The sequence below is a fragment of the Scomber scombrus genome, chromosome 6 (genome assembly GCF_963691925.1).
Source record: "Scomber scombrus chromosome 6, fScoSco1.1, whole genome shotgun sequence".
Classification (NCBI taxonomy): Eukaryota; Metazoa; Chordata; class Actinopteri; order Scombriformes; family Scombridae; genus Scomber; species Scomber scombrus.
In genome coordinates this window covers 10447775-10460775 of record NC_084975.1, presented here as the reverse complement: position 1 = coordinate 10460775, position 13001 = coordinate 10447775, and the positions used below count along the sequence as shown (strand labels likewise).

Here is a 13001-nt window from a genome sequence, read left to right as displayed (position 1 = left end):
ATTGTTGCTCCCGTGGCATAGTCTGGGTAAGAGCTTGAGCTAACTGCCCTGAAAGCGTAATAAATGATCTGGAGAGAAGCAGCATCAGAGCCCCGAGGTCTCCAACAGCACATCATTAAATGCAATACTTAATTCCCTTGGTTGCTCTGCAAGCCTGTGCTGCGTAGCCTGAGGCCAGGGCACTCGACAGCGCAAGGGGAAGACCCCTGCTACTACTCTGTAATTGGTACTGATATATGAAGCATGGTCAGGGATTGAACATATCTGTGCCTGTACACAAATTGCACAAGGCTATATGTGTCTGCTGCTTTGTTGGGTTTTTAGTTAGATAGCCTTCCCTACTTTCCCAACCAGTGTTTTATTTGTCTAAGCTTCTTGACATCTTGATTCACAGTGACACCGCACCTCACTTTCGCTGCATATGTTCTTTTTTTTTAATCATCCTGGTACACTATTTTTACATGCTTCTCCCTCCTTTTAACTTACCGCCCTAACACATTCCTCCTCCTTTCCTTTCATGCCTTAAATATCTCACCTCCCTTTCCCTCTCTTCACTTGCTTTCTCTCCATACCTTCCTCGCTCCTGCATTGTCTTTGTTTCCCTTCCTCCCTACATCCCTGTGCACACGCTCCGGTGCTTCCCCATCTCTGCTTGCCAGGTTCTGTTTCCACATTCTGAGCTAATAAACCTTCACCGCTGTTCGGCTCGGTGTGTTGGGTCGACGGAGGCACAATGAGGTCACTGCGTTAAAGACGGATCACTGTAATCTGGTTTGTGGCCCAGCCATCTGCTGTAGTCAGCTGGTTACTAACTGCAGGGCCAACCTTTATTATACTACGGCCTGTACATGGCATTTAATCAGAGTGCTTAACTCCACTGGGCTGTGGATGGAAAGAAGGAGCACCTTCACATAAGCCATACCTGGAGGCGAAACAACTGGGGTGAGGAATAGAAGAGAAATTCTCCATTAAGGAGAATGAGGAGTGTGTCTTAAGCAGGATTAAACTGGTGGACATGCAGAAATGGGGGTGAGACAAGCTAACTAAATGAAAGCAGCGAATTATGTTGTCCTTCTGCACATCTCGTCGACAGCTTGTCACCCGTAAGGAGCACAGTTTGCAGAGGCGTCACTCATGACTTAAAGATGACCCATTTGAAAGACTAAAATATCTGTTTTGCAGGCCTCTGTCGATACACGTTTAAAAGCTGCCAACTACTGTCTTCCAGACTTGTTAATAAATGCTTTGTGATTAGAAGATCAAATAGGAGAAGTGAATTAGTGATTCCTCTGATCACAGCCTGTAGCAGAGGATGAGGAGAGCCTCACACAGCATACCAGATCTCACTGGAGAGAGGCAAGCCGGAAGAAGAGAAAAAAACCAAAACGGCAATATATGAAGTCCTCGTGTACAACGATTGTCCTTCAATTCATCTTGACATTCCTTGATTATATAATGCCATCTGTGTAATGGCACCGCACAATTTCCTCAATTTTGCAGGACATCTTATTTGGAGGGAGGTTTGAAAATGCCATCTCCAATAACACATAATTTGCTGTAATGGCTTTGCTTTCCAATGACATCTGAGCACCAATAAAGGAAAATATATTTGGTAGTGATCAGCGTTATAGTGGTTTCACATCCCATTAGGTCTAAGCCAAGATAAACATGCTGTAATTCTGGAAGATGGTAGAAACATAAAATTCGGTTGCTATTTACTGGATCTGGTGTGAATGAGACATAAATCCTATCCCTTACTAATGGAGACTCATTTCAGTTTTTGAAGAAATCCTCAGCCATACTTGGGCTACCTTTTCCTGACTTCACAGGTGATGTTAAGTCACTGCTGTGAATTCAGGAGGCACCCTATTTAAATTCCACTAGAAAGATCAGGGTTTGATTTTTTCCCCCCTTTTTTTTTAGTTAAGCCGGTAATATTTTGGAGATAAGGCAAAATACATATTTACTCCTGACAGGGTGTGCCTTGGAGACCTGATCCAAATCTAAGAATGGGGAGGCTGCTAAATGAATTCTTTTATCTGCCTGAGAGACTTAGTTTGAGCAATAACCTCAGAACATAAAGGGAGAATTAGCTGACAGCCCCTGGGGCCTGCGACATAGAAACTTTGAATATATAAATAAACAGATCTATCAATGACATAACAGATAGAAGTCTTCTCTGCTTGTCCTGCTCAAGACATTTGTCTTCTTCAGGCTGAAATATTTGTGGAGAAACTTGATTGAGCACAGAGAATGATGCCGTTTGCCCGTGGATAGCAATAATCTCCAGAGATTTACATATCTTCATCTGTTGTCACCACACACACGCACACACGCACGCACACACACACACACACACACACACACACACACACACACACACACACACACACACACACACACACACACACACACACACACACACACACACACACACACACCCCTAACCTAAGCCCAAGCAGGGGTCATGGGAAATGTGCTCGGGACCAATTAAAGGGAGCCAACTGGTAGGGATTGGGCTGCATTTTGGGGCCTAACCTTTGACTGCTGGGTTAATGGCAGAATGAAGACATTCAACCTCCTGCCTGAGGAACGACCAAATATAAAAAATGAAACTCGGACACCCGGAAGCAACTGGAACATAGATACGTTTGTCACACTAACACCTTTTATTGCTTTGTGCATTTGTGAGTACTCCTGTGTGTGTGTGTGTGTGTGTGTGTGTGTGTGTGTGTGTGTGTGTGTGTGTGTGTGTGTGTGTGTGTATGTCTTCAGCCTTAAAAACATGAACTGCTCAAGACTACAAACTGCAAAGACTGGAAAGCCTTGGCAACGTAAGTTCATACTATAGATTCACTGTGACGCCGAGCTAGACTGTATAAAGAAAATGTCAGCGAGCTAACTGGAACGATAACAGATGTAAGCTTTAACATTCAGACACAACATGGAGAATAAAATGAACTTACCTTATCTGAGTACACAAAGAACAGGATGAGTAGTATGAGCTCTGCCAGGAGAATAATCAGCAGGACAATGAAGAACTGTCAGAGAGAGAGAGAGAAAGAGTCTTGTTTTAACAATTGCTTCAGCATATGCATAAAATCTACCTTTTCATGCAATGAAAACATGCTGCACATAAATCTGAGACTCTTCCTCATTCAAGGGAATACAGTGACTGGTACTGCATATGACGGGGTTTGTGCATCTCATTAGAAACTCTGCAACTGAGATTTGAAATGCATTTGATTCCTTCTGAGCAATACATGGAAAGCAACATAATCAGTCAATTTGGGTTAAGGCTACAGTTACTGATTTCAGTTTGTGTGCAGAATATAGAGCAACCTAGATTCCTCAATAATAAAATAAAACAACACGTACTGGGAAAAAAAAAACATTCAAATGAGAAAAGGAAAGACAGAAAAAGGAGAGATGAGAGTGGAAGAGTGACAGAAGGAGGGAAATAGAAGAATCTAAAGTGCCGGAGGGCTTACGAACGTGTGAGAGGATGAAGAAAAGGTTTGAAGACCTCCTAAAATTGATACACAACACATCTCATCTACTATTCTCCTCTCCCTTCTTAATGCTGCTTCAGCTCAATATTTACCAAGCTCTTCTACACAGCATGGGAAGAGGCATGCAAACCTAGATCTTTAGAAAACACCATTAATAACAAACTCATTTTGGGAGGAAGGGGCAGGCTATTATTTTTGTCAAGGCCCAAATGAAATTGTTCCGACAGTTTGTTGGTTGGATATCTGGTTTGTCAGTTTAGCGTATCACTGTTGTGCCTTCACAGTCGGTTTGTCACATATTTTTCCTGGTGCTGAAAGTTAAAGGAACAGCTTCTGGTGGCGCTCTGCTGGCAGTGAAAATATGAAAATATGTGTGAGTGCAGTCACATATATTTGCATGCACTGCTTTGTGGGCATATGTTCTCTATGCTAGCAATTCACACTTTCAAGGACTCCAGTTGGATATCTTAGTGTTTTCCATCCCAGTTTTTTTTCTTTTTCTTTATTGTGTCAGTAAAGATTTTTTGGCAAAGAAAAAGACAGACTGGAAATTTACTACAAAGGATTAATCCGGAGAGAGTTGACCGCAGAGTAACTTCAGAGATAATATGTCAAGGTGGAGGCTCAGATCTGTTTGTTTCAGGAGATCTAAACCCACTCTGATGTTTTCAGGTCTTGCGATCTCACCTGCCCCCACCTCTGGGTGTGCTGGGCTGGAAAGATAGACTAAGAAAAACAAATAACAAAATAAGCAACAATAGTGACTAACAGGCACCCCGGCTCAGGACGGAAATATTGTGGTCGATATAAAACGCTGCCATCCACAGATGTGGCAAGTGACCTAATGAGAAACATCAGAACTCTTAGATTTTCCATTAGGTCGCTCTTTTTTTCTCATTCCAGCCTTCTTTCTCACCCCCCCTGCCCCCAGCTCTCGCCCTCTCTCTGCTTCACAGTTGTTAGGCAGGTGAAGGAAGCCATGTCCAACACTGAGGATTTGGTGGGGCTTTTGACTGATGCAAGAGCTTCAAGGGATTGAGCTGTTTGTGATTTTAAGTACCCAGAACCCCAACTCCAGTTCTCATTTAAAGTTTCCATACATGAACGTTTTTTTTTTTTTTTTTTTTTTTTTTCAGCAGATCCAAGCAACCTCATTCCATTGGGTGAACTTTTGTAATTAACTTGTGCTTAAGATAAAACACTTATACAGCTTTGGGCAAACAGTGCAATGTCAAGGCAGAGTATTCTTTGTAATGAATAATAGAATATTCTCAACTATTGAGAACAAAAATTACCTGGTGCCTTTAGTGTGCTAATTCAACAACATTGGTAACACAAAAGGCCTCCTGACTGACAGCGCTTTCACTGGGCTGTGACCAAAGCGATGGAAACGGCATGAATGCGTCGGCGTTAATTTGCAGACGGAGATTCCCACCTCTCAGCTCTAATTTTCCTGTGTGAGCCCCTGAGGTTTGATACAATGCAGACTGAACTATCAGTCAACTCCTATCAGTCTACGTCCCCCCCCCCCCGTGGTTCCACTTGGAAGAAAAATACAAATATGCTGCAGAGTTCTCGCTGGCCTGTGACCAGTGCGTGTAGGTGTATAAACACAATGTGAGAGTCTCTGCAAGACATTTCTGTCAATATTTCCATGAGTGATGTGTGGGAATGTGGGGGAAAAAAATCCAAGCAGGAGAGATAGTGTTAGAGGGAGAGTGAGTGTGTGCATTTATGCTTGAACAGTTGTCTGTGTGTGTGTGTGTGTGTGTGTGTGTGTGTGTGTGTGTTAATATAATGGACACTGTGTAGGTATGCAGATAAACTCACGCTCAGAAGCAGGCACTTGTTCTCCTTGATGGCACCCAGGCAACCGAGGAAGCCTGTTACCATGACGATGGCGCCGATGGCGATGACCATGTTGGCAGCCGACAGGGAGGGGAATGAGGGCGAGAAGGTGGCGAAGCTGCCCTGTGACACAGAGAGCCAGATGCCCACGCCGAGCAGCCCGCAGCCACATAACTGCAAGGAAAAAGATAAGACAGACGACAAGGTGAGACAACAAACAGGAGGTAAGTTGCTCTCCTGAGGGTTAGCTACAGAAATCATTAACAGCCAAGTTCAGTTTTAGCTCTCCCCTGGCAGATTTTGTTCACAATTACAAACCTGCTGAACAATATAGTAATCTACAGAGTAACGTTAGCTCTAAAACAACACAAATCCCAGCTCAGAAAGCCCAGTGCAACAGGCTCAATTTCCCTGGCTGCCCAGGGAATTGCCCATGCAATCATCCATGACCAAACACCCCCCAAAAAACAAGGGGTTTTACACCAATTACAACTATGATAAGCCAATAACTGCTCTTCAAGAGATTAGAGCAAAAAATTGGACTTGGGCCGTGCTGGTTTCGCACATTTGAGCTGATTACATTAAATCCAAAACAAACAGAGATGTAATTACCCCACCCCCATCCCCAAAATGAAAACTTCTTAGCTTCCCAAAATCCCCTGCAGTGGACTTGAACTTCACCTAGAGGGAGCAATTCCCTAATCTCTTCCTGTCACCTTGCCAAACTCCCGCTGATGTGTGTATGCTCCACAATCTGAGTCCATTAATGCAAGGAAGTGTTTATGGAGGGCTTTGATTGGCGGGGTGAGGCATCCCGCCTGCTGACGTGTTGCTCCATCTATCACAGATAAGAGCCACACAGCATGCCCCCCCCCCCCCCCCCCCCCCCCCCCCACCGCCGCCGCTCTGTGAAATATAGGCTAGGATATAAAATGGTGACATTTTTGCCTGCACCTAATAGAATGAAATACCCAGGGCAATTTTACCATGGATTAAAAAAAAATATCTCAAATGATGTAAAATATGGAAAGGCACCATGGTAAATCATTGCACTGCCACCTTTTCTTTCCCTCCTTTATTCGCAGAGCTCCCCTCTTCCTTTCTCATCTTAGCACCGCTGCTTCACTACACCTAAATGCCTGTCAGCAATATGTACAACAAACCTGCTGTGCATGCAAACAAACACACACCGTGCCGCTCACAAAAAAGACAGTATACACACATCATCATCATCATCAGGTAGGAATCGTGGATAAATCTCAACTGTTTTCTTCTCTTTCTGAACACAATAACGAATCCACCACATGCTGTGCTAATTTTCTTGAGTTGACAAAGTTGAACTGACAAACAGCACAGCTGATAATAGCAGCACTTAAAGAATAAACAAGTGTGGCATAAACATGACAAACAAAGCACCTAACAAGTCTGCTGACTGGCTTTCAGCGATGTTAGGTGACGATGTAAAAGAGTAACACTCAGGTTTCAGATGCCGGCTTCATGAGGTGATGAGAGAAGCTTCGGGTCTAATGAGTCCTATAAGATCTGTAGATACATAAACTGAATCTGAATAACTCCATCTCAAGTGTCTGAGGAGTGTAGTTTCACTCTCATTAACCTATGACCTTTCAGCAGTGAGGTTTGACTTTGTGCAGGTTGACCTCATTGGATGAGCGTGCTTCAGTACAGGGAGATGAGTGATACACGAGCTCTCCTGAGAACCAAGAAATGACTAGGCAATTAAAAGCGAGGACACAGAGAGAAAGAATCAGGGCTGCACGTAAATAGCTCAGGGTAGATAAAAGCGCCGTTTGAGAGTGCTTAAATTCCTGCAGATATTGAATGTGCTGCCCAGGGTATGATTTTATAAAAGATTGTAGCTGGTGTGAACAAAGTCTGAGTGCTGCTGTCAGGGTTGAAGGAGAAAGGGGGGCTGCGAACAGAGCCCAACACTTGTTTAGTCACTTATAGATGGCGGTAAAGTTGCATTTTGAATGAGTGCTCTGAGTAAGACCACACCTGAGACAGAAAGAAAGAGAAGTGCAGTGGACTTTCAATCACCCAATGTCTAAATAATTCAGGCGCATCTGAATTTGCTGGGAGGCACCCGCTGGCCCTTTGTGCTTCCCTGATTAAAAACGGGAGAATGAAAACGTCAATTGAAAAAGGCTGGTAAAGGTCATGTCCCTATCCAGAGCAGCTAATATAGGGGATCACACCTGACACTCCTCAGAAGGCCAGATTATATAGAGCATGAGGAAGGGGTTTGAGGAAACGGGGGAGGAATAGTACGTTTAAGAGGCAAACTAGATAGATTGGATTTACAGGGGTGAGGGTAGCACCGGGAGATTTAAGCGTCCAGGTGGGTAGGGATACAGTGCCTTGACTTAATTGTGTTTAATGCCCGGTGAAGGGAGCTCGTCCAACTGTGTCGCTCTCTTAAGTGACTGTGAAACCACCTAGTCCCCCCCAACGCACACACACATTCAATCTGTCTGATCTGTCTTTTAAAGTCTACCAGGAGCACAGCCTAATCTCCGTCCTGCTTCTACTACTACTACTACTACTACTACTACTACTACTACTACTACAACAACAACAACATGCTGTCAACAGACGCCTGAGTCGATGCCAAAGGAAATACCTAACAGTGTAATCTCCAATCCCATTGGTCATCTGACCTTGGCTTGTGCGAGCTTGATCCCGAGCCTCACCGCTGAGCTCCTGATCCTCTTTTAATTGTGGGATGGTTGTGTTTTAGTATCCTATCTGCAGGTAAGGATCAAGGACTCCCCAAATGCTGAGGAGGCTTGTAAACAGTCATGGAGAAGATTTACTATTAAGGCAGTGCTGCAGTGTCATTGTTATCGCATCAGTGTGAGTGGAGATGCTGCAGGGATATGATTAAAATGTGGGCTGGATGAATACATCGTATAATAATGTCCCAATGTGTTTGTGATCTGGGCAACGTGATGCAAGTCAATACAACGACTGATGCAATGAAATTTCTCATCTAAGACCACTACCCACACTTCTTATCACACACTTATCATCTGCCAATCACCCAGTGAGCCAATCACCCACAGCACTACCAACCTTACCACTGTTTATATAAGATTATTTGCTGGTTGGCGCGGTCCCTCGTCTGCCAGCTTATCTATGGAACTTGACGCAGAGGGACTCTATGCCAATTATCTGTGCAGATAGAAACAACCAGCGCAGGAGCTCGCGGCTATTACTCTGCTTTCACTGTCCCTTCACTCCATGTGCTCTACAGGGCAAGGACCCATCATTAAGTAACTGAGGGTGATGCTTGACAGCTAGCAGGGTCCAATACTAGTTCAACTTTAACAAGCTTCAACACAGGATTGACCCCTTTTAGAACTATAGGTTTTCAAATATGCATTTCTGCTTTAGTTAGACACTGCCAAAACAACTTGGCTGCTTTGTCTTGTTGATGTTCCCATGCATACATGGAGTGCAGAGACGCTTACTTCATATTTATCACTTTGAAGGTTTCATTTATATTTGAGGCTGATAGGAACACATCTTCCAGCTGTGATAATGAAAATTCTTTGCAGTCTGGAATACAAACTGACCGTTCTTACCATTAAACTGAGTTTGGAAAGTTAATAGCACTTCTAGTAGGAGGGGGGTTATATTGGGTGAATGTAATTGTGTTTGATACAAGGTCTTTTTTAAAAGAAAAATCAACGAATAAGACTTAGAGCAGACTCAGAGGAAGTGACCTTTTCATACATTTTGAGAACACCTCTGTGGTATGCCAGATTGTAGTCCAATGTTTAAATGTCATTTGTGGGAGAAGTGACAACATGAGCCCTGCAGAGGAGCGAAGTAGAGGATAACATTCACTTTTTGGTGGCGGAAATTGGAGGACATGAGATGAGACTCTATCTAGCTGGATGAATGGGACCCTGCTGTTTGGACCCTGTAACAAGCTCAGGGTGAAAATAATTGCAATAACACTGTGCGAAGATACTGTGAACCAACTTTCCAAACAGGAAGACGAGGTGAGGAGGGTCAACCATAAGGTGTGTGTAGCAGGGATAGAAGGCATTAAAGCCAGAAAGATTGGATGGACACGTGAGATGTGTATCAGAGAAAGAGATATTGAGCTTTGAGGGAGAGAATGAGAAGAAAATGACCCTTCATCCGAGTGGCTGGTTTGGAGAATTATCAGTTGGCTCAGTGACACAGAGTCCCCTGACAGAGGACCCCACTTCAATCTCCCAGAGAAGAAGCGGGTCCGAGGGTTAGGTGGGTGCTATGTGTGTTTATGTGGAAGCTGGAGGACTTGACCTTTTCATACTCTGAGCACTCAGAAAGGTCACCATGGTAGCACGTACCGTCGTAAAGAATGACAGCTTATGTCAAATTACTGCTGTCCTCTGTGACTAGTCCCATAGCAAGGGCTGAATGCCCCTGTGAATGAGTTTGTGAAGTTTTGAGTGAGTGACTGAGCGGGGTATGTGTATATGTGGGTGTATGTGGGTGTGTGTGTGTGTGGCTGTGAGTTTGAGTGTGTGTGCTTTAGTTTAATAAAATCTTTACAGCAAAAAGCCACAAGTCAATATTTGCTCAATGAAGAAGCCATCTTTGGCACAGAAATAATAATAATCTTCTATAGACATCTGCTTTGCCACTTTGAAAACCAACCTTATAATTAGCAAGCACTTCTACCATTACAGCACAATAAACCATAAAATTGGGGAAAATGCCAGACTGACTGCACTGCTCGAGGGTGAAGCCACTTTATCATTTTACAATTCCCTCTGCCCTTTACTGCAACTCCATCTTTCTTTTTATTGGGACGTTTTTTTCTTCCTTTTTTTGCAGCACAGAATATATTCTGCTTTTGCTGGCATTGATTTTGCACTGAAATGAAGACAGAGGATATTCACCTCAGAAAAAAAGATGATTATTCATTTGTCGCCATGTGATCCTGCAAGCTTGTGATTCATGTTACCATATAAACACTAATGGCCTGCCAACTGCAAGAGAAAGAAAAAGAATTGCAGTATGACAAACAGAATAAAGGTATTGTAAACATCAAATAGAAGTAAAAAGGCCTAAAAGTAAAGACAGGTTATTTGTATTTGCTACCCAGCAAGTGGAAAAGGTCTTGCTGTGAAACAGCGAGACATGCTGTTAAAGAAAAGGAGTCATTTCGTGAGTAGATTCAAGACAGTGTTTGTGTATTCCTGTCAGGAAAGGTTATATTTTTACGATTTATTCATGACAAATAACTACTTTTGTTGCATTTGTCCTCCATGTGACCACACTTGAGCAAACAAAAACAAAAAAAGCCCAGGTGACAAGAATAGTGTATTTTTTTCACATTATCACTGTTGATTTATTCTTTGACTCACCTTGTTTTTCTAGTCGGGCCTAAATAAACCTTGTTTTTTTTTTAAAGTTTGCTCAAAAGGCAAAAAAAATAAGCTATTCTCATTAGATCTAAGGTTCATTACACAAAAGCTTTATCACACCAAACACAATGCATTGATAGCAATTTGACAACTGTGCTTGGAGATTTGACACTGGCTATTAACAGTTCTTTGCTCGATCAAAGTGCACTGCACGACATTGCAATGAAAAAAATAACTAGTTAATTGCAGCTAGCCACTTAGCAGCCTCTGCAGCACAATTCAACACCCCACTGACCGTTTGTGTGTTCAGCATGTTACAAATAGCCCTTTTTTAAAACACACAGCTTCGCTTTGTCATTAGCGTGGTTAGCCATTTATCTTTGTTGCACGCTTAGATTGGTTGTAAATGATTAATATATAGTAAGACGTTAATTGCACTAGCAAGAAATAAAGCTGTGTATTTAGCCATATTAGTGCATGTTAGTGTTTTGAAAATGCTCAGCATACTGATTGCCTGCAGAGAAGTAAATTATACTGTAGTTAAGAAGCTTTTATGGACAATTCGTTTTCACTATGAAGGTGCAAGCGACAAACTACAACGTGTAACTATTTCATACCCAAGAAACAGGTTCTTCAGTTGAGTTTTCCTTTTGACTATGAAATATTTTGCTTGCAACAAATATCTAGATAGGACATTTAGGGCAAGGGAAGCTGCTAAAAGGAACATATTTATGAATAAAAACAGACCTCTTGTGTTGTTCTAGTGGGAAATAACCCTCTAACCCTTCCATTATGAAGCCTATGTGTTTCAGTACAGCCCCCTACACAATATTTATCCCGATGATGGTACAGTAGACAAGCTGATCTGTAGGCAATATACATCTTTCCAGTAAAAATCCCCGCCCCTGTCTCTTTGGGCTTCCTAGGGGCATCCTAGTCATTCCCCAGTGAATACTGTACAGCCAATGTGAGTTGTATAACAAGTAAATTATTCACAGGGTCTGCGATGGCGGCTTAGGGAAACAGTGCTTTCAGGCTCAGAATAAACACTGCATGAATTCCAAAGGCCAGGACAGATGCGGAGTGTAAGATTAAAAAGCTATATCTGCCTGGTTAAAGTTTCATTCACCCAGCGGAGTCCTGGCGGGCTCACACAATGCGAGAGATTACCTAGAAAATCATGCTGTCTAACGGACCGGCTGATAACACAGCATGCTACTTTCTATGGACATGCACCCTTTCATTTGTGGACGATTTAGTTTTTACGGGGGTCAAGTACATATTGTCTATACATCTCAAAATGCTTTTGGCATCTCTCCGAGGACTCTAAACATATGATGTGACGGAGGAAAAGACTTGTCTTTTGAATTCTCTGCTGATATGTTTCCACAGAGGAAGAGTTCGCACCATCCATCACATGCCTAGTCAAGCATACAGAATGGTGCAATTCAGTGGTGGTTATGGTTGGATGCTTTAGCCTCCTTTACCCTGTTTAAAGGTTCTTAGAGATGCACCTTTCTATGATGCAGGGCCTGCCATGTCTCTCTCCCTCTCTCTCTCCCGGGAAGAGCTGAAAGGCCTATTCACTGCAAAGTGACTCGAAATCAATTGCACCAGGAAGGATTAAAGATAGACAAGCTGTTCTGTGCCGGTCCAGGGCTATCCCTGCTGTCTGCGCTGACATATCCACACTCTTTCACACCTGACAACAGCCTCTACCCTTAGAGGACAAGACACAAAAAGAAAGAGAGCAAGGACAATGTCAGAGGAAACGCTATTAGACATCCCTGACTAATTCTGCTGTTAGATCTCTACCATCTCAACAAGACTCTTCAATCAGCCTAAGAACCCAGAGGCACTTCAATTATGCATCGAGAACAAGTAGGGGAGCACCAGGAAGGGGAAAGTCATCCCATGACTGAAGCCAGAAAGCGAGGCAGCTCTGTTTGCCACAGTCAAATAGAGAGTGAGAGCGTGGATGGAGACTCAGAGAGACGCACAGGGAAATGGGGCCTGCAAGCCAAGCTCAGAGTACAAAGCTCAGAACCAAAGACCAAAGCAATGGTCCAAGTGTAGAAAAAACATTGCCACAGGAGAACAGAGCTCCTTTACTTCTTCATGCTGTGGATGCAGGGCGGCTGCAGGGATGACAGCTGCCATTTCTTACTGCTATCTCTTCCTTGTCGGCTCCAAACCAATGCTTAGAAACCCAGTGTGATCAGTCCTTTAAAGAGATGAAGGACCATAAAAATCC

At 43.2% G+C, this 13001-nt stretch overlaps 1 protein-coding gene across 1 annotated transcript in view; it reads right to left on the bottom strand.

Annotated features, from left to right (window-relative positions):
• Positions 1-13001, bottom strand: part of tspan9a (tetraspanin 9a) — a 63160-nt gene that overhangs the window by 9744 nt on the left and 40415 nt on the right. Inside the window, exons 2-3 of the mRNA XM_062421094.1 lie at positions 5343-5534; positions 2967-3041 (exon numbers count right to left, since the gene is read on the bottom strand). Coding sequence (XP_062277078.1) covers positions 2967-3041; positions 5343-5534 — 267 coding nt within the window. The remainder of the gene's footprint in view (positions 1-2966; positions 3042-5342; positions 5535-13001) is intronic.